The sequence below is a fragment of the Salvelinus namaycush genome, chromosome 29 (assembly GCF_016432855.1).
Source record: "Salvelinus namaycush isolate Seneca chromosome 29, SaNama_1.0, whole genome shotgun sequence".
Classification (NCBI taxonomy): Eukaryota; Metazoa; Chordata; class Actinopteri; order Salmoniformes; family Salmonidae; genus Salvelinus; species Salvelinus namaycush.
In genome coordinates this window covers 21941096-21968059 of record NC_052335.1, presented here as the reverse complement: position 1 = coordinate 21968059, position 26964 = coordinate 21941096, and the positions used below count along the sequence as shown (strand labels likewise).

The following is a 26964-nucleotide window of genomic DNA, read 5'->3' as shown; positions in this document are numbered from 1 at the left end:
AGACTGCTCTGTGAGCCTTTAGATCCACAGGCTGGAGGAGGAGCCACAGACAGTGTTGTGGTAGACATGCAGTAGAGAGAAGGCCACCGTAAAGCATTGCTCTTCTCAGGCTGTGGATGGAGACCAACCCTCCCCCCAAATCCCTGTGTCCCTTCCCTGGGCTTTGTATCTGGAGCAGGGTCCTGACCACACTGCCATGGTCCTCAGCTCAGTGCCAACGGCCAGTACACTGGGTGCGCTGCCGTCTCTTCTTACAGATGTAGAAGATAGGAAAGGCCACGAGTCCTGAGGAGAGAGCAGAGTAGGAGAGAACAGGCAGGTTAATATGGAATGTGAACTAAGCTCTGGGAAATGACTGAAGTGACACCTCTCGCAAGGAAGTGTTGACAGTATTGGTGGTCGATCAAGGAAATACTTTAATAATCTCAATACTGTTCTGTTGTTCGCACTAGGAACACATTACCTTTGAAATACGGACACACAACAGTAAAGATAATTTGTGAGCAGGATTAACAAGTGTCTGTCAACAGCTTTATATCAGTGTGTCATCCTCCCATCGCCCAGTGTAGCAGTGCTATCTGAAGTGGACAAGCAGACACTTAGCTGATTCTATCAATTCACACCAAAACACAGATGGCTCTCTCCAGCAGACCACAGCCACTGAACAAGCGGAGTCACACTACATACCTGAACCAAGGGAAAGTAACACATTTCAGATTCTCTAAAGCACCAGCGGTTATGTAATGTTTCATGTTGTTATCTAGAGATTAAAAGAGCAGGATTAAAACAGTAGGTAATAGTAGTCATTTCATGTTATAAAGGATGTAACAATGCTTACCTATGACCATGGATACTGCTCCGACAACCACCACCAGGACTATGACAACAGGGGCCACCACCACTTTACTCACTGGAATGGGAGGGAGACAGAAGAGACAACACAGATATGCATAAGGGGTCAGGACAAGTACATGCATGAAAATGCATGAGGAGGACAGGGCAGTTTTGAATAGCACCTTGGCACATTAACATTTTTAACAGGTTATCAGAGGTCCTGCGCCACTACAGTACACACAACCTAAATCAAAACAGCCAGTAGCAAGTTATGGGACTACGGTTTAGATAATTCACATGTTTGTTTTCATTGGCACGGCTGTTAAAACATGAGAATGGGAGCAGGCAGGGGAGTGTTTTAATGGGAGGTAGAGGGGGTTTTGTAGACCCTTTGAGGGACACATTAGCCCACCGTCAGTGTGTGTCAGATGTTTCCATTGGCACCATGCTGGTATCTGAGTAACTTTAGCTAACCCCACTCAGGGAGCAACAGCTGAGGCCCTGCATGTCACTACACAAAGCCCCGAGGGAACAACAGATACAGAGCTGCAGTCAGAGCACCTATCAGAGAACTACTGAATCTCTCTGGAGAGCAGTTCACTATTCACACACAGCAGGCAGGGTCACAAAGACATGTGTCATCTCAGATAAGGAAGTTCTGCTGATATGGGGCATGCAAATCATCCACTGTGTTGGCAGCTACAGTTTACCGTTATTGTTCTGATTTCAGAGCTGTGAGAAATGACAATGCATTACAATGCACAATGCAATTTTTAGCATAGGCACTAGATGTATTGTGAAAATGGGTTGTGAAAGAGTCATGTCTGCAGCATCAAGCTAGTATATGCTGTTTTGATCATCTTCATTATTGTGTGAACTGATTAAGAAGATGAAAGGCCACCCACATGGTAATTGAAGTTTACTCGTCGCCCCCGCGTATATATCTTTCTGAGTCTGACCACAGAGACCAAGGAGGAAAGTCATAGGCAGTGTAACGACTGAATTAAAAGGGAGGCAGAAGGACTGTGAAACTACAGCTGCTAATCAGAGTATCTTTTTAAATCAGGCCTTAAGGGCCTAGTCTAAATATAGTTGTCATATTGTCAGAGGGTACTGATTGCTTGCTTGTCTAATAATATTAACCATGAAATGTAATAGGAATCCCAAAATGTCCCCTCTATAAAGGGTTTAAGGGCCTCTGGGTCACGGGCTGAGGCTGGGCAGACTCACCACACACGGACCCCCGGACCAGCCGGCGGAGGTGGGGCTTCTCAGGAAGGTAGCGGTACTTGCAGCCGAACACGCTGAGGTTGGATGTGTGATCCCCGAAGAATCGCAAGTGGCGGTACTTCTCCCCACAGCGATAGCAGAAGTTGGTGCTGCACTGGGTGCAGTTCATGTGATCGCAGCCCTCCGTCCTCTGAATGTGGATCTGGAGAGAGCGACATGACCTCATGGATGCTCTATAAAGCTTTTATAAGTCGTTGTTCGTTTAAAGTGGGACCCTAATTTCTGAACAAATTAATAACTATATGTATCAATTACTAGATTATCAGTCAGCGCAGCGCAGGTTTTTCCAGAATAGAAAGTATTTTGGTTTGGTTCCAAAACGAGGGAAAAGAATGGAACATTTTGTTCTGATATCTAAGCATCACTCAACCTCTCTCCCTGACTCATGCTGACTGACATTCCATTGAGAGGAGAGTGCTGCCATGGACAGACAGCCAGCTAGCAGCCAACACCTCAGTGAAAGTTCCTTCCAATACGAAAACGAATTAGCAGTACTGTGCTTGTTGCTCTTGCTTTCTAAAAGGCCTCTCACTGTGTATGAAACAAAGAGCTGACGTGGCATACTAAATCTAATTTGGTATTGACTTTCTGCCCAGGACTCAGTCTTATGACTTCATGGAATGCTTCATTTCCAGCCATTGTTACAAGTGGACAAGGGAGGAAAAAGACCTCTGACACTCTCTTTCTCTCCTCTTAGAGAAAAAACACACAGAGGACACTGTCATGGCTGTAGAACTACTGAAAAACACATCTTTAATCATCTTATGTTGTTGACATACAACGCTGGAGAGAACAGACGGCCCTGTCTCCACCTGCCTAGTCAAGATAACACCCTTTAGGACCATGTGAGAAGGCCTCCTATATCATCGTTTGGCTGCAGAACTGTCAACCACAATCTTCTTCCAGTAGCTATGTTAACTAGCAAGGTTTGCTATTTTTCTCCACTCTCCTGGCTCTGTCACCCACCTTGCAGTGGGGGCACTTCTGGGCGTTCCTCTGGCCATGCTCGATGATGCTGGCCCAATGACGCAGCAGCTTGTCCCCTTTCCTGTAGTCCCGGCACTTCAGGTCCTCGTGCCAGGGGGCATGGCATTTGAAGCACCACACAAACTGGCACTTTGTGCACTGGATCTGCAGAGGCATAGACAAGAGATAGGCTAGATAGTGGCATGGCGCATAAAAGGCATAGACATGTGATTGGCTAGATAGAGGCATGGCGTATAAGAGGCATAGATTTGCTGAGAAGAACTGAAGTGCCTGCATGGACTAAAACCTCCCTCATTAATGATACATGAAAAAGCACTTTGTTCATGATTCAAGAAATTCTTTCCCAAGAATTACAAACAGCAGAGGCCCTGTACTCACCTTGTACTTGTGCTCAGTCATGCTGTATAATATCTGATCTCAGAACAGTCTCTCTCACCTTGTATTTGTGCTCTGCCCTGCTGGGGGTGTGTCCTTTCAGCGAGGTGAACTGGCTGCACTGGGGACAGGGTTTGGTGCTAGAATCAATCTGGCTCAGCTCCAGGAAGTATTTGTATTTGGCCACTTCCTCACTGCCCAGGTGGGACACCACCAGGCTCTCCTCCAGGTAACCACTGCACTCCGTGATGGGGCACACTATGTCCGTTCTGCCCACCCTGACCTGGGGGACACATAGACATAACACAGGGATCAATTGAGAGAGATGTGAATGCTTTATGACAAATTAGGATAAACAAATAATAAGACAGTGGTCGTAAGTTGCATACAAACACAATGCCATTGGCCCTAGATCCGGTAATAAAATATTGTCGATACATTTAGCTACTGGATTGCAAGTGTGTTATGTAGGTGAAGGTTAAACAGAATACACAAGCAAATACTACAGTGTACAGTACATACAGTACGGAACATACATTTCCTGGGTGGTACTGTACAAGGAAAAGTTACTTACCAGAAGGTGAGCGGTATGATCTGTTGTTACCCTAATCCCCCTATAAGAGATACTGTGGTGTGTGAGAGAATGTGCCTTGGAAGGCTTCCATGAACCACTAGTTTAATCGCTAGTAATTTTAGTCATTTTGCAGACGCCCTTATCTAGAGCAATTTACAAGAGCTATTAGGGTTAAGTGCCTTGCTCAAGGGCACATCAACAGATTTTTCCTGGCCCAACACTGTTAACCGCTAAGCTATCTGCCACCCCATAGTCATAACACTACTACAACAGTAGAAAACTGCAGAGGAAAAAGGGCCCAGTACGCCTCAGTGGGAGTCTTAGCATTAGCCTCATGAGTACACCCCACCACCACTTCTCCCCCTCCCATGTAGAGCTCCAGGACACCCTTGCTCCAGGCACAGTGGGTCCCCTCCAGGGTGCTCCTCCCAGGGCATGGTGCAGACAGACGGGTAGGCCCCGGATTAGTACATTGCTGCTGATCTGAGCTGAGTAATCCCCTCCTGGCTGGGCCTGTAGTACATGTCCATACAGTAGACTAGAGAGTGATGCAGCACAGCTCTGGGGTAATACCCAGCAGACTCTTTTCACTATGACAGCCTGGCCTCTGGCCCTATGGACCCTGTTCCTGCACTGTAAAACATTATAGTTGTTTTGACAGTATTATATAATAAAACTAACAGTAAAGTACCATATTCATTATTTACAGAAAATTGACGTAAATGACAATGCAGTCTGAATGATCTTAGGCGTAAATGTTAAATCATACCGTAAATGGTTGCATGGTACTGTTGTTCCAATTTGTAAGTCGCTCTGGATAAGAGCGTCTGCTAAATGACTTAAATGTAAAATGTAAATGTAAATGTTTCTGGCTCATTAACATATTTTGAGGTGTGCCGTGTTAAGAGGCTACATTTGTGCCACCCTTTAGATAGAATGCTGCACTAATTGAACTGATATGTGGTAGTTGTGCTCTAACAATTAAATGTGTATAGGGAACAGATTGGAGTGGCAGCAAGTCTCAAACCTTTAATGGTTGAGTATTTGCCATGTCCTTTGGTCTGTTTTGCCCTTTAGTCACTTCCAGTTTGGATGCCTTTGTTAAGGCCTCTAGAAGTGCAAGTGATAGGAAATACAACACTAAGTATTTTAAATCACTTTCACTTCTAGAGGCCTTAACAAAGGCTCCCAAAGTGGTATTCATATGGAAACACAATAACTAGCAGCCCACCTGATTGCTCCACTGCCATGCATTTACGGTAAAATACTGTACAATACAAACTCCATCACTCTTCAATTAATTTTTATGAATTTATCCATTCATTAGTTACAATTGCCATAATAAGATTACAGTAATGCAGTGTACTGTTGTTTTACAATAACTTACAGGTGTCACGTTCCTGACCTGTTTTTCCTTTTTCTTGTGTTTATTTAGTTGGTCAGGGCGTGAGTTGGGGTGGGTTGTCGAGGTGTTATTTTCTATGTTGGGTTGTTTGTGTTCGGCCGGGTATGATTCTCAATCAGAGACAGCTGTCAATCGTTGTCCCTGATTGAGAATCATACTTAGGCAGCCTGTGATTCACGTGGATGCTGGGGGTGGTTGTATCGCGTGTCTGTATTCGTGCCACACGGGACTGTTTGCGGTTTGTCACGTTTGTTGTTTTGTATGTTGAAGTGTTCAGTCTGTTTTCATTAAATATGAACACTAACCACTCTGCATATTGGTCTGATCCTTCTCGCCTCTCCTCCTCGTCCGAGGAGGAGGATTACGACGACCGTAACAACAGGCAGCATGTTGCCTGTAAGTTACCATAAAAACAAAGGCAAAAAAGATTCCAGTAACACTATTGGATACCATACAATACAGTAACATAATGTACCTTTTTTACAGTAACTTACAGGCAACTAGCTTCCTGTAACTTACAGTAAAAACCACACAAAATGGTTTACAGTGTGGCCCTGTACTCTCCTCAGGGCCAGGCTGTGCACTCTGTTCTGCTCTGGGGGTTGCTCAACACAGCACAACAGCAGCTCAGCTATTGCTGTCCAATGAGCTCACATATGTTATCGCATCAGAGGTTGGTGATCAGAAGTACGTAGGCCTAAAGTAACAACAAGCAGAATGTTTTTTTGAGGTAGCTGATTGAAGACTTTTCTAGAAAGAGCAGTGCCAGTGCAAGTGAGATATCAATAACACACACTGTTCTTTCTCAGAACCATGACATCAGCCAACTCAACCAGTCTCCATTTCACATTTTAGTCATTTAGCAGACGCTCTTATCCAGAGCAACTTACAGCAGTGAGTGTATACATTTTTGTACTGGTCCCTCATGGGAATTGAACCCACAACCCTGGCATTGCAAGTGCCATGCCCTACCAACTGAGCCACACAAGACCAATTGACTAGACAAAATAACCCATATTAACTAAACATGGGATAAGACATGTTCTTCTAATAATATGTCTAGTCCATTGTACTGTAACTAACTGTGTGTGGGCACCAGGATGATATATCTACTGTGTGTGTAAATAAAGGAAGTGAATGTGTGGACAGTTTATGTTGTGATTTGCACTGGGAAGTCTATCTTCTAAAGCTGCACAGACAAGGTCACAGGCTTAGGACTAGCTAGGCTGTGACACTGATGAGACGGTCAGTAAGAGAGTTGCCACCTGTGAACGTAGTGCCCAGTGATGAGGGTGTGAAGGAGTCCCATAGAGAAACCCTGAGTCCACCTCTACACCCATCAACCAGGCCACAGGACAGTGGCCCTGACAGCCAACACAGCAGGGACACTGGAGCTGTGGCAAGATGTGAAAAAATATATACACTAACATCTCCCTTCCCTTCTGCACTCCAAGAGCAGTGCCCCTGGATTACACCAGGGCATAACATCTGTGGTCAAGTGGTGTGTGTATGTGTACACCTAGTATAACTGTCCTGCTGCTTCAGAGCCAGAACCAAACAGAGGAGAAACTGTAGTCCACCATAGCCTCACAGAGAAATGAATGAGCGATCTCCGGGAGTGCGTTCTCATCCCTTTATTATGTCTAATTTTAGTTCTGATTTCACTGATGACCAGAGGTGCAGATTAACTTCATCAGGCAGAACGTTTCTGTCCTCAGACTACAACGTTGGTCCTGAGGTAGAGCTCTCTTTCGTGCGCGGAAGCACAAATGCACACACGCGTTACGTTACATTATCCCATTTCCCCTAACTCTAACCCAAACCCATACCATAACCCAACATTTTAACCACTCACCCTAATTGTAACCCCTAAGCTTAAAATAACCTTAAGGACATTTGGGGATTTTAGGTTTACATTATATTATTCTATCCTCATGGGGACCTAAAATTAATTTATATTTAAAATCCTATTTCCCTAACCCGTAACCCTAACCCCTTACCCTAATTGTAATCCTAACCCTTAAACTTAAAATAACATTTGTCCTCATGAGGACATGGGAAATGTCCCCACACGGGATAATTTTCCTTGTTTTACTATCCTTATGGGGACATTTGGGGATTTTAGGTGCCCACAAGGTTAGAAGAACCAACACACACACACCTGCCCATAGCGTTCAGCCTGAGCCGGTGGAACCAACTTTAGTAGAGGAGCTACACATGATAAGGCTGGTAACACCACGATGGGCAGCAAGAAGCAACACAATGGATACTACCTGTGGTGGTGCCATCCACAACTCCTTATGTTATGTCACACTTGATCTATGCTCATGAAATGTTATGTGATCCTGACTGGAAGCTACAGATACAACAGAAGATCAGTGTCGTGTTGATACATTTTTGGGGGGTAAATCAGGCACCTGTCCTACCAGTGTTAGTCAGTGTGATAGTCATATCATCCAATTTTGACTAACACAGACTAAGGGATTACTATTCTGTATCCATGCAAAAGCCAAGTGAATAACAATGTGCCTGGCAACACCTGCAATACAGTGACATGTACTGAGAGGAAAGTCTTCATATTCTCTGACAGAGCTGACAAGCCAGTGGTACATCATCATAGCCTGGGGGCAATTCCAACAATACTGAATGAACACTTATTTTAACTTAATATAATACATCAATAAAAATCCATTTAGCCTCAAATAAATAATGAAACATGTTCAATTTGGTTTAAATAATGCAAAAACAAAGTGTTGGAGAAGAAAGTAAAAGTGCAATATGTGCCATGTAAAAAAGCTAACGTTTAAGTTCCTTGCTCAGAACATGAGAACATATGAAAGCTGGTGGTTCCTGAGATATAACTAGTGATTATGATTGATTGATTGTTTTTATAAGATAAGTTTAATGCTAGCTAGCAACTTACCTTGGCTTCTTACTGCATTCGCGTAACAGGCAGGCTCCTCATGGAGTGCAATGAGAGGCAAGTGGTTAGAGCGTTGGACTAGTTAACTGTAAGGTTGCACGATTGAATCCTCGAGCTGACAAGGTAAAAATCTGTCGTTCTGCCCCTGAACAAGGCAGTTAACCCACCGTTCCTAGGCCGTCATTAAAAATAAGAACGTGTTCTTAACTGACTTGCCTAGTTAAATAAAGGTGTAAAAAAAAACGATTTATTTTTTATATCGACCAAATCGGTGTCCAAAAATACCGATTTCCGATTGTTATGAAAACTTGATATCGGCCCTAATTAATCGGCCATTCCGATTAATCGGTCGACCTCTATTAGGGACCACACATGTTGTGTTAAATGTGCCAACACAGTGATTGTGTTAAAAGTAAAACAACGTGTCGTTCCTAACTAGACACATGGATGTGTAAAAAAAATGACAACACACAAACATTCAGAAAGCAATGATAAGGACTGCCATGTAGCTATATTATATGAATAATTAGCCATTTAAATTAGGCTTTTTAAAATACAGTGTATTTTTTGCACTCAAGACATGGTGAGGGGATTGAACTGGAGTGATAGTCATATATTTCCATCCCTCTGATCTGGCAGCATCACATCAATTAAGACAAGAGCACGCAGCCTATTCATGAGACTGGAAGACATGCAGGCTTTTGTAATCATAATGACATTAAGACTTTAATAACAATGAGTTTGAATCATTACAGGCAAACCAGCTATGAGAAGTCCTCAAAAAAAGAGGGAAACGAATAGATACTGTAGGACAGGACTGAAGAGCTAGTAGGTATACTTCAAACCCACATCAGTTGAGACAGAACACTTACACCAGGGGTATTCAACCAGGGGTCCCTGGCCCCTCAGGGGCCCGCTGAAGTACTGCAGGGAAGGGGAGAATGGATTTATATTTTTTATTATTTCAATGTTTTGACTATCACTAAAAACAACCTAATAAATAAATGTTGAATGATATACATTCCTACAGTAAGAGTAGAATCTCTTCTTTCTAATATATGTCAACTTTATTTTTCAACTCCCAAGCACCGGCGAATAGGCTACCAGCGAGGCAAGTGCCGCTGGCAGCAGGTAAGCTTTTTTGACCTGGACATACATTTTTGCTAACTAACCTTTGTTTAACCAGCTAAACAGCTGCTCTTAGTGAAAATATGTTTGGAGTTACCTTTCTAGCTATCATTCACCTGGTGATAAGACAGGAAATGTTTTGCTAACATATGATGTGGGTCCATGGGTTGCCGGTTTGCTTGCCCCTGGGCAAGAAAAGGTTGAAGACCCCTGACATAGATCAATAACTGGACAAGTTTTGGTGAGTAACTAGGCCTATTTTCCCACTGTTTCAGTGTTCATAAGATCCTTAGAACATAAAGCATGGAAGGCCTGCAACTCTTTGAGTTGTATAATGTATACAGATCACTGGAAAAGCTTAGAAACCAGAACACCAGAAGTGTTAGAGCATTTGAGCCCAAAAGAGCCAACAGCAAATCCTTTAAAACGGGTTTAATACCTGAAATGCATTAGGCATGACAGACACGTGAACATGGAGGAAACTGGAGCTGTAACAGTCCCTATCCTGACCCCGAGACAGATGAGTCAGCGACTCAATTGGATTTGAAAGCCAAGGAACAGTCTGCAATCTGATGCTACCTGATGACAATAACAAGATCCCTCTAGGTCAGGGGTCTTAAACAGGTCGATCTCGAGCTACCAGTAGCTCGCAGCTACATACACTACATGACCAACAGTATGTGGACACCTGCTCGTCGAACATCTCATTCTAAAATCATGGGCATTAATATGGAGTTGGTCCCCCTTTGCTGCTATAACAGCCTCCACTCTTCTAGGAAGGCTTTCCACTAGATGTTGGAACATTGCTCCATTCAGCCACAAGAGCATTAGTGAGGTCGGGCACTGATGTTGGGTGATTAGGCCTGCCTCGCAGTCTGCGTTCCAATTCATCCCAGATGTGTTCGATGTGGTTGAGGTCAGGGCTCTGTGCAGGCCAGTCAAGTTCTTCCACACTGATCTCAACAAACCATTTCTGTATTTTTGGACCATTGGACTGCCAGATTGTGAAGCGTGATTCATCACTCCAGAGAGCGTGTTTCCACTGCTCCAGACTCCAATGCCAGCAAGTTTTACACCACTTCTGCCGACGCTTGGCATTACGCATGGTGATCTTAGGCTTGTGTGCCGCTGCTCGGCCAAGGAAACCCATTTCACGAAGCTCCCGATGAACAGTTAATGTGCTGACGTTGCTTCCAGGGGCAGTTTGGAACTCGGTAGTGAGTGTTGCAACCAAGAACAGACCATTTTTATGCGCTACTCACTTCAGCAGTCCAGTTCTGTGAGCTTGTGTGGCCTAACACTTCGCGGCTGAGCTGTTGTTGCTCCTAGACGTTTCCACTTCACAATAACAGCACTTACAGTTGACCGGGGCAGCTCTAGCAGGGCAGAAATTTGATGAACTGTCTCGTTGGAAAGGTGGCATCCTATGACAGTGCCACATTGAAAGTCACTGAGCTCTTCAGTAAGGCCATTCTACTGCAAATGTTTGTCTATGGAGATTGTATGGTTGTCTGCTCAATTTTATACATCTGTCAGCAACGGGTGTGGCTTAAATAGCCAAATCCACTAATTTGAAGTTGTGTCCACTTACTTTTGAATATATAATGTATGAGTAGCTCACCAAACAATTCAGAAAGTACATAACATTTATGTTTTCCACTGCAAACTGTCAAACAAATCTCACAAGTATCAGACACCACAATCTCCCAACTACTGCCACTATTGGCTTAAAAAGCCAAACGTAACACAATTAATTTCCAGCAATATTGCCCCGGTTTGTATATCAGTCCGTGCGTAGGCAGTAGATGTGATAACCGTCTTGTGGGTCGACAGAAATACATTTCCCAAAACCATTCCTCACTCACTAGATGCACATTTAAAGGGTTAGATGCACATTTAAGTCCAAATTACAGTCCAAAAATCTTCCAGATCTAAAAAACATTTTCTTCTGATGTGATTTAAGCAGAAACACAGACTCAGAACATCCCATTTCGTTTTTTCTCTATGAACAATTGTAATTTTGAGAGTATTTAAAAATAATAATAAAACCAGGAAAATAAAAAGAGAAAACATAATTTGGGAAAATAAAAAATATATTTTATAGAGCTCCCCCTCAGAGTTGTTTATTACCATTATTTGCCCAGGTATATTGACAGAAAACATAGTGCACTACTTTCTCTTGTACAGTAAGGACCCCGGGAAGAGTTGCAGGTGAGTGGAGAAAAGAATGGGCCTATTTGAAAGCTAAAAAAAAAATGCTTGCGACATGTTACATTTTTTAAAAGTAGCTCTCATGCTAGAAAAGGTTGGAGACCCCTGGTCTAGGTAGACAACTGATGTTGTCTTCAGAGATAACACACTGCAGCACGCAGCCTCCAGAGGAAGAGAAGCGTGATTTCACTAGGTTCTACATAGACAAGCTCTGTGATTAAGCTATCAATTAAAGCCACACACAACCTGTCCCCACCCCTCCCTCCGCTGCTGCCATCAGCCGCAAGGAAAGACAGCGCTCAACACACCCACCTCCCTCAGCCAACAAATTCATTCTGCAGGCAGTCAGTGCCTTCCCTGATGTCGCAATTTCTTTTGTCACCCTACATTTGTTTTTATAATTTACAGACTCCCTATCCGTGCAAACCAACCACAGACACCACCCACTGGTTATCTGCGTTAGACATCCATAGAAACTGTATTAAGTCATTCCACACCTAATTAAAGGATAGACAGAAACAGTCTGATAAATTCTCTGGGAAAAACCTTGCATATCCTTTCACTTTACACTCAGTTGCACAGAGTTAGGCCTAGTCATCCTGTTGAATTCCACAGCGCAGCACAGTTGCAGATTGTTCCTTGTGAGATGAGTCAGTTGGCTCAGAAAGCAGGAAGCACATGACTTCCCTAAACAAGGATAACAATGGCCGAGGCAGTACTGTTACAACACAATGGGCTATCCCTTCCATCCTTTCTCTCCAAGCAGCCCCGCAAAATACTGACATTTAGGCCTAACACTAAAATAGGAAAGTGTTCAACCTGTTTTTTTCATCACTATACTAGCCTGCATCCCAATTACTTGTCTCTCCTCCAGGCTGTAGCAGGAGACAGACCATCTGACTGGGTGTTCCTCAGGTAGTTGAGCACATGGTGCACAGTGTAATACTAGATCCCAGTGCTCTCCCTGCAGACTGCCCCTGCAGGTGTTCCTCTTAGTGGTAACTGAGCACATGGACCAGGGCTCTCATTGGGTTCATTCAGAAGGACACAGCAAGCCAGCTGTCGACAGACCACAACATCTGCACCCAGATACACTATTGACATGCCAAATGAGCTGGAGAGGATCTTAAATTAACACAAAGCAATCCAATGGGTGTAAACGTAAATTTGTGTTGTGAAAACAAAAATGTATCAAAACAGGTGGGCCTACAAGTGCCATAAATATATATATTTATATAGGCCCCATCTTGTTTTGTGTCAGCGTGTCTATTGAGCACACACACACACACCCAGAAGGCTTGATAACATAGACAATTTGGATACCAGGCCTTTCTTTACCTGTGAAATGATGTATATTTTCAGGCATTCCTCACAGACAGCCTTCTGGCAACAAAATAACGGCTTTAAGTGTGTGTCGTCCAGACAGATGCGACATGCCAAAACAACTGATTCATTGTAATCCCCGTTGTAAAAGTTGCTCAGAGTTCTAGGATCAATCAGGTTCGGTAGCGTATATGGATCGGAAACGGTGTGGTGGCCCATTTCCAAATTGCTCTGCTGCCGCAAATCTGTGGATGACTTTGTAATGACGTTTGATGTTGACGGAGTTATCGCCCCATTATATTGGTGTTCTCCGGTATTGTCAGCCGGTTTCCTGTAGTTATCGTTCGCAATACAGTATACAGTACAGTAAACATGTTCCTTTAACTGTACGACATCGTCGTCAGCCCTGCTACGTTCACAAATATCGTCAGAATCTGTTACATCAACTTCATTCAAATCGGATGACGTTAATCCCGCGGTGTGATCTGCGATTTGCTCTTTTACATTCGTTTCACTGCCACTTGACTTTTCAAGGTCCACATGATCAATTCGTTCATTTAAAACTATTTCTACCATGGCATCCTCTGGGTGTTTTTGGTGATCTGCTGAATTGTTTTTGAAATTCGTAGGGGATCTCGTCGTCCCGAAATTCCTCCTCAAAATATCCACTGCAGTCGGTTTTCTGAAACTGTATCCCTCAACATTTTCTTTACTACCCGTCCTCTCAACCCTGTGTGTGTGCGTCTCCAAAATCCCGTCACCGTCTGGTGTTTGGATCTTTGTTTCCCTGACATCTTGAATAAAATCTGTGCCTGATGTCTCAACTTTATCAAGCATTTCTGCTGGATTGCAGACTGTCTCTTCGTCATATCTGCTGACAAAACGCGGCATTTTACACGTACACACATTCAGAGAAATGTGTTCATCTTCCATTCCCAAGGTACAACTCCCCATGCACGCTCTACCTCTTCTCCAACTCCAGACACTAACAAACAAAACAAAACCCAAGTAGGGTATATTTCTGCTTCCGGGGCTGCGTGTGGGAGAAAATAAATCCGTAACGTTGTAGCTGTTTGACTTCATGCAACCTGTACGCGCGCCAGCTCTGACTGTGAAATAACAGCGCATTTGTCGATCAAAAAAAGCAAGGTAAGAGTCAGATGCATATCCATCTATTACTGTTAAGCAACGTTAATAGTGTAGTCTCTGGGGATCCTTGGACGCTTGCCTGCCCAGCAACAGGCTACCACCAACCAAGGTAGAATCAATCTAGGACTGTATGACCTGTAATTTACGTCCATTGCCCACAAAGGGCGAATCAAATCTATGGACGCAACTCATACAAGTCACGAGGGCAACCTTTTTATTCTACAAAGTGAGAAACACCTTACGTCAAGCATTTTGGGAAAAATACTCTATACCAATTATAATATGCATATTTGGTGAGATTATAATAAATTCTATAATTACAGTTTCCAATGTCAATAGTCTGACCGAAAGACATTATCAATAAAACAATGAAAATTCAAAATCAGAAAGTTATGGCACTTAATTTCACAACTGACTATATTTTTTCCGTGTATTTATTTGCCATGGGGGTTTAACCTTCAGCTAATAATTGTTTAGATATGAATCTAGAGTATTCTCAACAAAACACTGAAATATCATCATAAATGTTTTTGGGGTCCAGTGCAACAACAACAGTCAACAGTAGAGGGTAGTAGAGTCTAACACAACAACAAAAACATGGGCATTTGCATTTAGGATTTGTAACTGAAAAGAAACGTAAAAAAGTAAGACAAGCATATGCGCTGACTGTGCAGTTTTCTTCTGAAGGGTTTCAGGCTAAACTACCTTAATAATAGGCCACCAAGGGCTAATGGGCACGTGCTGAATCAACACTGTGCTCGAATTAGTTGATTTTTCCCAAGCTAAGTGGACCCTTGGGGTTCTGTTGATATATGCATGCTTTACCGTACAGAGAGGGAGGAATTCAGCAAAGACAAGCAACTTTCACACACTGTGTGATGAAGCTAATATTGTATTTAAGAAGCCAACTGCATGTGGGTATGTTTGGCTGGTGAGAAAATGACTAATACCATAATGATATTCAAACAGGGTTTATAAAGATAACCTCTTGATATGTAGTATCATGAATATGTACAATTTAAATGGTGAATTGTGTATTAAACTGTTTATAAGCATCTTTTATTTTACTTTCAAAATACAGCAGACATGCTGACTTAGACTCTGAACTCCTCAGTCATCCAGCATTTTGCATCATCATGATGCTGTGGCCGGTAACACTTTGCTTCTTAAAAGAACAATATCTTGACAACTTGAATGCTGAAATACAAAACATTTTGGGACTGTATCAACAAAAAATACCAAAATATAGTTTTTGAGTGGATTTTCCTTTAAACTGGCATTGAGAGTGGCAGCTGATATATGAATACGTGGCATTGAAGGCAGTACAGTGATATGGCTCATCAGTCATACCTCAGTCTGAGGCTTCCCAACCTCATACATCATATATACGGTACCAGTCAAAAGTTTGGACACACCTACTCATGCAAGGGTTTTTCTTTATTTTACTATTTTCTACATTGTAGAATAATAGGGAAGACATCAAAACCATGAAATAACACATATGGAATCATGTAGTAACCAAAAAAGTGTTAAACAAATCTAAATATATTTTATATTTGAGATTCTTCAGAGTAGCCACACTTTGCCTTGATGACAGCTTTGCACACTCTTGGCATTCTCTCAACCAGCTTCACCTGGAATGCTTTTCCAACAGTCTTGAAGGAGTTCCCATATGCTGGGCACTTGTTGAGCACTGCCTAGAGGTGTGTTGGGTCATTGTCCTGTTGAAAAACAAATGATAGTCCCACTAAGTGCAAACCAGATGGGATGGCTTATCGCTGCAGAATGCTGTGGTAGCCATGCTGGTTAAGTGTGCCTTGAATTCTAAATAAATCAACGACAGTGTCACCAGCAAAGCACCCCCACACCATCACACCTCCTCCTCCATGCTTCACGGTGGGAACCACACATGATGAGATCGTCCATTGCTCGTGTTTCTTGGCCCAAGCAAGTCTCTTCTTCTTATTGGTGTCCTTTAGTAGTGGTTTCTTTGCAGCAACCATCAAGGCCTGACTCACACAGTCTCATCTGAACAGTTGATGTTAAGATGTGTCTGTTACTGGAATTCTGTGAAACGTTTATTTGGGCTGCAATTCCTGAGGCTGGAAACTCTAATGAACTTATCCTCTGCAGCAGAGGTAACTCTGGGTCTTTCTTTCTTGTGGCGGCCCTCATGAGAGACAGTTTCATCATAGCGCTTGATGGTTTTTGCGACTGCACTTTAAGAATCTTTCAAAGTTATTGAAATGTTCTGTATTGACTGACCTTTATGTCTTAAAGTAATGATGGACTGCCATTTCTCTTTGCTTATTTGAGCTGTTCTTGCCATAATATGGACTTGGTTGTTTACCAAATAGGGCTATCTTCTGTATACTCCTCTACCTTGTCACAACACAACAGATTGGCTCAAACGCATTAAGAAGGAAAGAAATGCCACAATTTAACTTTTAACAAGGCACACCTGTTAATTGAAATGCATTCCTGGTGACTACCTCATGCAGCTGGTTGAGAGAATACCAAGTGTGTGCAATGCTGTCATCAAGGTAAAGGGTGGCTACTTTGAAGAATCTCAAATATATATGTACAGTGGGGCAAAAAAGTATTTAGTCAGCCACCAATTGTGCAAGTTCTCCCACTTAAAAAGATGAGAGAGGCCTGTAATTTTCATCATAGGTACACTTCAATTATGACAGACAAAATTAGAAAAAAAAAATCCAGAAAATCACATTGTAGGATTTTTTATTAATTTATTTTCAAATTATGGTGGAAAATAAGTATTTGGTCAATAACAAAAGTTTATCTCAATACTTTTTTATATACCCTTTGTTGGCAATGACAGAGGTCAAACGTTTTCTGTAAGTCTTCACAAGGTTTTCACACACTGTTGCTGGTATTTTGGCCCATTCCTCCATGCAGATCTCCTCTAGAGCAGTGATGTTTTGGGGCTGTTGCTGGGCAACACGGACTTTCAACTCCCTCCAAAGATTTTCTATGGGGTTGAGATCTGGAGACTGGCAAGGCCACTCCAGGACCTTGAAATGCTTCTTACGAAGCCACTCCTTCGTTGCCCGGGCGGTGTGTATGGGATCATTGTCATGCTGAAAGACCCAGCCACATTTCATCTTCAATGCCCTTGCTGATGGAAGGAGGTTTTCACTCAAAATCTCACGATACATGGCCCCATTCATTCTTTCCTTTACACGGATCAGTCGTCCTGGTCCCTTTGCAGAAAAACAGCCCCAAAGCATGATGTTTCTACCCCCATGCTTCACAGTAGGTATGGTGTTCTTTGGATGCAACTCAGCATTCTTTGTCCTCCAAACACGACGAGTTGAGTTTTTACCAAAAAGTTATATTTTGGTTTCATCTGACCATATGACATTCTCCCAATCTTCTTCTGGATCATCCAAATGCTCTCTAGCAAACTTCAGATGGGCCTGGACATGTACTGGCTTAAGCAGGGGGACACGTCTGGCACTGCAGGATTTGAGTCCCTGGCGGCGTAGTGTGTTACTGATGGTAGGCTTTGTTACTTTGGTCCCAGCTCTCTGCAGGTCATTCACTAGGCCCCCCCGTGTGGTTCTGGGATTTTTTCTCACCGTTCTTGTGATCATTTTGACCCCACGGGGTGAGATCTTGCGTGGAGCCCCAGATCGAGGGAGATTATCAGTGATCTTTTATGTCTTCCATTTCCTAATAATTGCTCCCACAGTTGATTTCTTCAAACCAAGCTGCTTACCTATTGCAGATTCAGTCTTCCCAGCCTGGTGCAGGTCTACAATTGTGTTTCTGGTGTCCTTTGACAGCTCTTTGGTCTTGGCCATAGTGGAGTTTGGAGTGTGACTGTTTGAGGTTGTGGACAGGTGTCTTTTATACTGATAACAAGTTCAAATAGGTGCCATTAATACAGGTAACGAGTGGAGGACAGAGGAGCCTCTTAAAGAAGAAGTTACAGGTCTGTGAGAGCCAGAAATCTTGCTTGTTTGTAGGTGACCAAATACTTATTTTCCACCATAATTTGCAAATAAATTCATTAAAAATCCTACAATGTGATTTTCTGGAATTTTTTTTTCTCACTTTGTCTGTCATAGTTGAAGTGTACCTATGATGAAAATTACAGGCCTCTCATCTTTTTAAGTGGGAGAACTTGCACAATTGGTGGCTGACTAAATACTTTTTTGCCCCACTGTACATATATATTTTGATATATATATATATATATCAAAATATATATATATATATATATATATACATATATTTTGATTTGTTTAACACTTTTTTGGTCACTACATGATTCGATATGTGTTATTTCATAGTGTTGATGTCTGCACTATTATTCTACAATGTAGAAAATTGTAAAAAATAAAGGAAAACCCTAGAATTAGTAGGTGTGTCCAAACTTTTGACTGGTACTGTACACCTCAACTACATGTGGTTCCTGTGTCAGGAGGCCCAGACAGATTGTTTGATAGAGGTAAAGAGGAGACAGACACTAATGGCTAGGAATGCCGAAAGATCGCTGGTTTGAATCCCGCCAACTATGTGAAAAATCTGTCAATGTGCCCTTGAGCAAGGCACTTAATCATAATTGCTCCCGTAAATCACTCTGATAAGAGTGTCTGCTAAATGACTAAAATGTAAATGTCATCAGATACGGAGCTCTAAGATGTCCCTGATGTTCTCAGCACTATTTAGCATAGGAGCCTATATGCTTTTATTCCTGTTCATCATTGTCTAACACCGACGGGTCTCCCAGGACTCTCTTACAACAATCTGTCACATGATGGCACCTCTTTGGTCAGCTTGGAGCCAGGCTGCAGTTTTACTCTGCTGGAGCTTTTAAACAGAATACTCTGCATATTCTCTTGAACAGATGGCTGTGAATATTGGTGAGTCCTTGACATTTAATTTCGAGGGAGATTGAGCATTCAGTGAACTTCCAGTCAGCTCTGTATGTTGGGGCCATTGCTCTATGAACATTACCTCTGTGGTTTCCAAGTACAGACAGCGTCCTCTCCATAATTGGTGTATATTTAGAGACACACACGCAAAGATCAGATTAAAAAAAGCAAGTGTCAAGCATTGATTTCTTCCCCCCTGAGCACAGCTCATCTCCTGTAGTATATAAGAAATGATTCTGTTTCCAAATGCCTTATTGGGTAATGATCCAGTTTCCAGTGTGGAAGCAGAGTATGTCCTGTTCTACCAGATGGCAAGCTTTGTTTACTATAGAAAGCTGTATAGGTCGCAGGGTCTCAAGTAACAATGTGCTTCACACCTTTCTTTCTTTCATAAAGTAATATTTAATAGAAAACCCAGGCAAGTGAAAGGTAAACCTGCAGACATATGTATAGGAGATAAAAAATCTTTATATCCACAGGTTTCCTCATGTGCTTGATGCGAGGGATGTAATGAATAGCCTCCTGCCAGAGCATTATACTTGGTACAGGGCAAGTACATGGGTCTTTTAAACAATCTACACTAGAGTGGAGCGTTTAGCAAAAGAGAGGCAAAATTATATATGACAGCATCAGGTTAGCTTCAAACCCTCACATGTGGACCTTTTCTCTGGAACTTGTATACACTTTTATTTGTATTACCTGGCCTTTATTGTTATTTTATTGTAGCTTATGTACTGTAGCTTAGGCCTATTTGTGATTAGCATGCAACCTCATAGGCCTATTATTTTAGATCGGAGTCTTAGAAAACGTTTAATGGTTATTTCTCAAACGCATGTTGCTTTTGCTATTTTTGTTATTGTCTACCCTTGAATCTGTCACACCCTGATATGTTTCACCTGTCTTTGTGCCTGTCTCCACCCCCTTCATGTGTCGCCCATCTGCCCCATTATCCCCTGTGTATTTATACCTGTGTTCTCTGTTTGTCTGTTGCCAGTTCGACTTGTCACGTCAAGCCTACCAGCGTTTTTCCCATACTCATGTTTTCGCTCTAGTCCCTGTTTTCTAGTTTTGACCATTCTGCATGTCCTGACCCTGAGCCTGCCTGTACCTTGTACCTTTCAGACTCCGCTCTGGATTACTGACCTCTGCCTGCCCTTGTCCTTTCATTTTCCTGCCCCCCGTTTTTGTAATAAACTTTTGTTACTTCGAACTGTCTGCATCTGGGTCTTATCCTGAGGTCTAATAGAATCTTACACCGAGGATGATGCATTTGGGGCCCGATGCCTCTTAAATGTGGTGAATCTTTAGTGTTTTTCTCATTTTTCATCCTGGGAAAACCATACCCTTGCCCCGCTTTTGCACTGTAGAACTCTACACATTTTTTCCCATTCAACATGGGAGAAACCGCACGGTTGCATTTACATGTCTGGATTGTTCTTTCAGTACTTAACCATGTCTCTGGACTATAAGCACCTTTTGAAATATGTTGTTTTAAAGGCTGGTTCCTCTGGACTATGGTTCTAGTACTGTCTGTGAATCCAAATGTTGTAAAATACAATCTTGACTTGTCATTATTTTTGCTTCTTCTACTGTCAGGAAATGTGCAATCTAACCCAGGTCGTGACATTTCTACCTCATCTGAATTGAAAAGTCAAAATGGGCTGAAGTTTCTACACATAAATGCAGTGGCGACCCCCCCTGTTTTGAGCCCCACCAGTTTAGCTAAAATAATAATAATAATATATATATAATATATAATATAATATATATATATATATATCTGTAGTTGCACCATGAAAGCTAGAAATGTCAAGCCCCTTGGGTGCTGCCATAGATTTACATTAGAAGTGCCCATACAGGAAGGCTCAAGGTCATTAGCCACAGATAAAATGACGTCAATTCACGTTATCTGTAACGTAGCTTTGATTGGACTGATGTCAACATCATACTTTCAAAATCTTAGCTAGCAAGCTAGACAAGAAGTTATCATCATCGTGAATCAAGTCTTCAATATACTGGCAAATCCGTTTCAAACCTTGTCATATGAAGAGAGATTATAGACAAAACGTATCAGTGCTCATCAGCCATTGGACATAAATATTACACAACAATTTGGAAATTGCAAATTCAACAATGAGTGGTTTGGAAGGAATCAGTAGCTAACTGCAAGCGTTGCAAAGCAATCACTAGCCTGCTATTCGGTAGAGAAGGTGTGGTCCAAGTCTGGGATTAAGGGTATCTTTCCCAAGCTTAAAAGGATAAACATTCATGTGCAACACCATGGGCCAGAAAAGGTTGAATACATTGGCCATGCTGTCAATCCAGCATGACTTCTGCCGCTTTCAAAACAACTGTAAACTCAGAACTGTGAAATCTCAGACTTCAGTGAGTTCAAGTCAACTGGAAACTCTGAAAAAAATTAGCTCCAACTGGGAAAATATGTTTTGAAAGGTCATCCAACTTGGAATTCCAAGTCGGGAATTCGGCTCTCTTTCTAGCGCTCCGACCTGAAGATCACTGACGTCATGATTTGACCTTGTTTTTTTCCCTAATTCCCTGTTGTCTTGAAATTACCATAAATCCAGAGAATGACAGACTTTGATGACAAAGTTTGATGACAAAATTTGCCCACAAGAACGAACGCCACACCACCTTCCTGTTCAAGTGAGCACAGCACAACAAAGTGAGTCCCCCAAAAATGTATTGTTTGCTGCTGCATAAATTATGTAATATGCCATGGGATATGTATACTGTAGCTAAGAAAATAATACTAAGTTTATGTTTTGTAGTAAGCTGTTAGTAGCACATGTGCCTCACCCTAATATTTTGGTCCCTTTACCCCTCATAACTTAGCCTACTGTTCTGACTTGGTGGTGCACATTTAAAGTATAGCCTGTTTTAGAGAAATGTCATCATCGAATATTGTAAGAGCTTTCATTGTCTGCTTATAAGGTTCTGACTTGGTGTACAGGGAGAATACTGTAAGAACAGCCCATTTTCTGAGTTCTGTCCCTGTGCAGTTCAAAAGTCCTGAAAAAAGAGTTTTATTGACTACGTCCATTTTAGCTCACTCATTAATGTCTTAATCGAATTTATTGATTGCCTCTCATCTACTCATCGTTCCCTTATGCCATAGTTTGTACAACTCAATTGTCAGTAGAAACCACATTTGTTTAAGCAAGTCAGCCATATCAGCTATGTTTTTTAAAAAGGCAGTAAATGAGGCTGAATGAACTGTTTCGCTGCCAGACAAGGCTCAGCTGATAGCCAGGTGTGGCTGTGGTAAGAATTCAGTACAGGGTACAGAAAAGAAAGCTCTGCTGTTGGGACAACTTTTATGTAGGCCCTAGCAGTTTGTTGTCACCATTTGTCACATTATAGTGAAATTAATGTATTATTGTGTTGTGTTGTTTAGTGGCTTTGCTGGCATGCCTCTAAAAAGAAAATGTTGAGTTTGCCCTATCAAGATTTACATGCTAAAATTACGGTATAAATGTAAGTAGTCTTCTTCTGAAACCTGATTTTGTGAATATTTGGATAAAAACCGCAGAGCCAGATGCGTTTATGCTTTCTGAAACCTGGTTCAAAAAATCTATCACTGACAAAGACATTGGCATTGATAGTTGCAATGTTTTTTGGACAGATCGCAAATCTACTGTAAGTTTGGTGGTGTTGCTATATACATAAAAGTTCTCGGCGACCATTCAGACTTCTGTTACTAAGCCCAAGCAATTTGAATATCTGTCTTTGAATATAAATCTCTGCGCATCATTGAATCTGGTTGTCTCCTGTTTTATATACCCCAATCTGCTATTGCTGGCTCTCTGGATTGTATTTTTTATTATTATCACGTCAAACCTGAATTTGTGCTTATGGTTGACCTGAACATAGACTTGTTGACATCCAACTCTGAACAACTCAAGAATCTCTGTAACACCTAAAATCTTACTCAGATTGTCAACAGTGTAATAACAAGGTTGAATGCAAAGTGTCCTCTGAAATCCTCTTTGATTGATCTTATTTTAACCAACACTCCTTATCGTTTTAATGCTTCTGGTGTTTTTGCATCAAGTGATCACTGTGCGGTTGCCTGTATACAGGATGGTAAAATTCAACATGAAAGGAAACTGGAAGCACTTTGATATTCATGGGTTTTTACATTATGTTTTTAATATAGCCTGGAATAGAGTTGAATTCATCCCTGATGTTGAATTAGCCTTTTCTTACTTCCACAAAGCATTCCAGGATGTTTGCAACAAGCATGCCTCTTTCAACCAATACAGATTTAAGGGCAGAGACAACCCTTGGTTCTCAGATAAACTAGCTGAAATCATAAGGAAACAGAATGCTATGTGGGCTAAAACAAGAAGGTCTGATTCGGCTGAAGATTGGATGGCTTTTAAACACATTTGGAATCAGGGTGTGGCTATGACCTAAAAGCTGAAGGCAGACCACTACTGTACCTCAAATCTACTGCTGACCATCTGAATAATTTTTCCAAATTTTGGCAAGTAGTGAAAGGTTTAGAGTGCAGAAAAGATGCACAGCTTCCTAAACAACTGCTGTTAGACCTGAGAAAAAAATCTTTCAGAATAGAGTTTATCAGCATTTTCTTGAAGCAGGTGGGTTATTTGATAGGGTTAAAGGTCAAAATGAGCCCCCTGTGAAATTACCTGATATCCCCATACACTCCTTCTCCAGGTTCTCCTTCTCACCCTTCTCTGTCTCAGAGTTGTGTAGAGCCCTGAAAGCAATTGATGTACAAAAAAAGATCCCCTGGCCCTGATGATCTAGACCCCCACATAGTACAATTAGCTGCAGACATCATTGCTCCCCCTTCAACATACATTTTTCACCTCACCCTAAAATGTAATGAAATTCCTCTTTTGAAAGGAGGTGATCCCACTGTTCTGAATAACGGCCCATATCAAAATAGTCTGTTATGGCAAATCATTAGAGTCCCTAGTCAATAAGCAGTTTAAGGCCTACCTGCAGGAAAACAATATTTTGAGTGGTATACAATCAGGTTTCAGGTCAAGCCACAGCACTGTTGCAGCAACATTGAACGTTTTGGATGATATTCACTGTCCTCTGGATAAGAAGTTGCATTGTGTATCTGTGTTCATAGATTTGTCAAAGGCATTTTGACACTGTCGACCATAGTGGATTGGAGAGACTAAAGTGTATTGGGATTACTGGTCATGCTCTAGAGTGGTTTGTGAACTACCTGTCAAATAGAACCCAGCGTGTTATTAAGGCAGGTGGTTGTAAGTCTGACATCATAGAGCTGCACTCAGGTGTGCCTCAATGATCCATTTAGGTCCTTTGTTGTTTATGATCTAGATCAACAACATTGGGAGATATTGAGACAGCATATGTACATTTTTATGTGGATGACACTGTTCTCTATTCAAGTGGCAGCAGTTTGACTTTGGCTTTTGAAAATGCTCAAACAGCTTTTAACATCATTCAACAGAATCTGTACGATTTGAAGCTTGTTTGAATTCCTCTAAAACAAAATACATTGTGTTTTCCAATACTAAATACTCTGAAAACCATGTCATTACTAGCTTGGAAGGAAGTTCTATAGTGCAAGTTTGGGTGGATGAGAAGCTGAGCTTCACTAATCATGTTGAGACCTGGTAAAGAAGATCATGTTGAAATAAGGCTTGTTTTTCTTTGGAGGCCAGAAAAGAGACAGTGCAGACCTCAAGCACTACCCTGAAGGCACTTGATTCCGTGTATCATGCAGCTCTTAGGTTTATTACCAACCAAACGCGTCTGAAACACCACTGTGATCTCTATAGTGCTATTGGCTGGTCTTCGTTGACTCTTCATAGGCTTAAACATTGGTGATATACTATGACCATTTCGGTCATAGTATACTGTTCGTCTTTGATAAGTTCAGAAAATAAATACCAGTTACAGTCTCACTCCTACTTACTTTTGCTTTTAACGTAAAAAAAAAAAAAGAATAATCTGACGCTTGTATGTTTCTGTAATTGAAATGTGTGTCTACGACAAAACATTTTTTTTAATGGTGTGTCTATGTCTGTAAGTTGTTACAGTATGTCTGATATTTGTTTCAAACATTGTTCCCCATGCTGCTGTCTTGGTTGGATGACCAGGTGAGGCTGGCAACAGTTTGCCTCCCATACCGTAGGAAATTGTAATGAATGATACCTTCAGGCGGTAAAGGCTGATGCTAGGCATAGCTAACTATTATTGTATCAATACATATTGCTGTTCAGATGAGAGACTAGGAAGTATGATGTCAGTGATTACATCAGACGTTGCAGGAAGGGAGAGTCCTCGGAAAACAAATGAGAAAAAGGATTGGCCTTTTCCACAGTTTGATTTTATTATATTTACAGTCATTTTGAAAAGTAACATAAATAGAAAATTGCTAAATCTATTGAGAAGTAGAAGTCAGCGCTGAACCCAAACAAAACAACCAATGGAGTATTCAGGAATGTACTACAATGAGCAATTGAGTACCTGCAACAGTATTATACACAGCTCCCTTTGAATGTATAGGAACTTAGAATACTGTAATGCCATATACAATCAAATTATTTTCTTTTTAATTCAGATCTTATATAACATATTGTCAAAAACTTTATCTGGGTTGAAAATGTTCTGCTATATTTACAACTTTGAATCCTCTCTGTGAATGAAGGGGTCATGTAAGATTGCAGCAGTAAGTAACTATGTTGGTCTTCAACATTTCAGACTGGGTTATCTGGCACAGGGTGACAGTAACAGGTGTATACATCCACTATCCTCCAGAGGATGCTGGTGGGAGGAGCTATAGGACAGCAGGCTCATTGTAATGGATGGAATGGAATTAATGGAACTGATGATTTCCATATGTGTGATGTGTTTGATACCATTCCATTCCAGCAATTACAATGAGCCCGTCCTCCTATGGCTCCTCCCACCAGCCTCCTCTGCTATCCACTCACATTAGAACAACTCACTGATAAAACACAACTGACTCTTCAAGAGGTGTAATCTTGGATTTACTATGCAAGGAAGCATACTAGCGATCATATAGCTTTTACACAGTTGAATACCAATATATTGTCCCAGACACAAATGTTATGAAGAGGATAATGCTTAGGAATCAGAGTGCGATCAGGGCGTTGTCAGATTGATTGTACGTTCGTAAATTCAGAGAGGTACGCTGTTGGAGCTTTCAGAGCGCACACTGGACGCTTTGGCCGATGAGTAGGGTTGATCCGAGTGTTCTGACCTCACAACGTCAGTCAATCACCCAAGCTAACTGGCTAATGTTGGCTAGCTTGCTACTTCCAGACAAATAAGATAACACCTCACTCTGACAATTTTACTCCCCCTAGCAGAGCTGGTTATGCTGTTTTCGTGTTATCTAGAGCGTTGGTGACTGTAATTGTGTTGCTGGCAACAGTTTAATTATGTTTTTTTTTGCCAAAGTTCACTGACAGCGGACATTAAACTGGTGCTGAGTGTTCGTAAATTCATCAGTTTTTCTGCGCTCTGCCACACTCAGACGAGAGTGCTCTGACCTCGGAGGGTAGATAGCCAGATCGAATTTACGGAACGCACCCTTTATGTCTTCAGATGTTCTACATGCTGTCACCATGGTGATGTTTAAACACGATTAGTAAGTGTATAGTAATGTTGCAAGGAAAACTTGCCTGAGTTTAGAAGAGCATTTTATGCATCTCGAGGTTCCATTTGAATATTCTAGATCTTGGAAGGCCTGTTAGTATTACCGCATTAATTTACAAAGGAGCCAACAGATTCACACCACTGAAATAGAAAACATAGAGAGGTCCTATGATATGGAGTTCTGGTCTACAAAGCTGAAGGATTTATGCAT

General features: G+C 41.7%; 1 protein-coding gene across 1 annotated transcript; it reads right to left on the bottom strand.

Annotated features, from left to right (window-relative positions):
- Positions 1-208: 208 nt before the first annotated feature.
- Positions 209-13626, bottom strand: LOC120024003 (probable E3 ubiquitin-protein ligase RNF217). The gene is made up of 6 exons (XM_038968091.1): positions 13066-13626; positions 3548-3769; positions 3091-3255; positions 2065-2266; positions 839-910; positions 209-285 (listed from the first exon to the last, which is right to left on the bottom strand). Exons 1-6 carry the CDS (start codon positions 13624-13626, stop codon positions 209-211), a joined length of 1299 nt encoding a protein of 432 aa, XP_038824019.1.
- Between the last annotated feature and the right edge of the window lie 13338 nt (positions 13627-26964).

Coding starts and splice junctions, on each gene's coding strand:
- LOC120024003 (XM_038968091.1), bottom strand. CDS start 13,626: ATGGTAGAAATAGTTTTAAATGAACGAATTGATCATGTGGACCTTGAA. Junction 2,267..3,090: donor AGAAGTGCCCCCACTGCAAG/GTGGGTGACAGA, acceptor CGCTCTCTCCAG/ATCCACATTCAGAGGACGGA. Junction 286..838: donor AGCAGTATCCATGGTCATAG/GTAAGCATTGTT, acceptor CTCTCTCCTCAG/GACTCGTGGCCTTTCCTATC.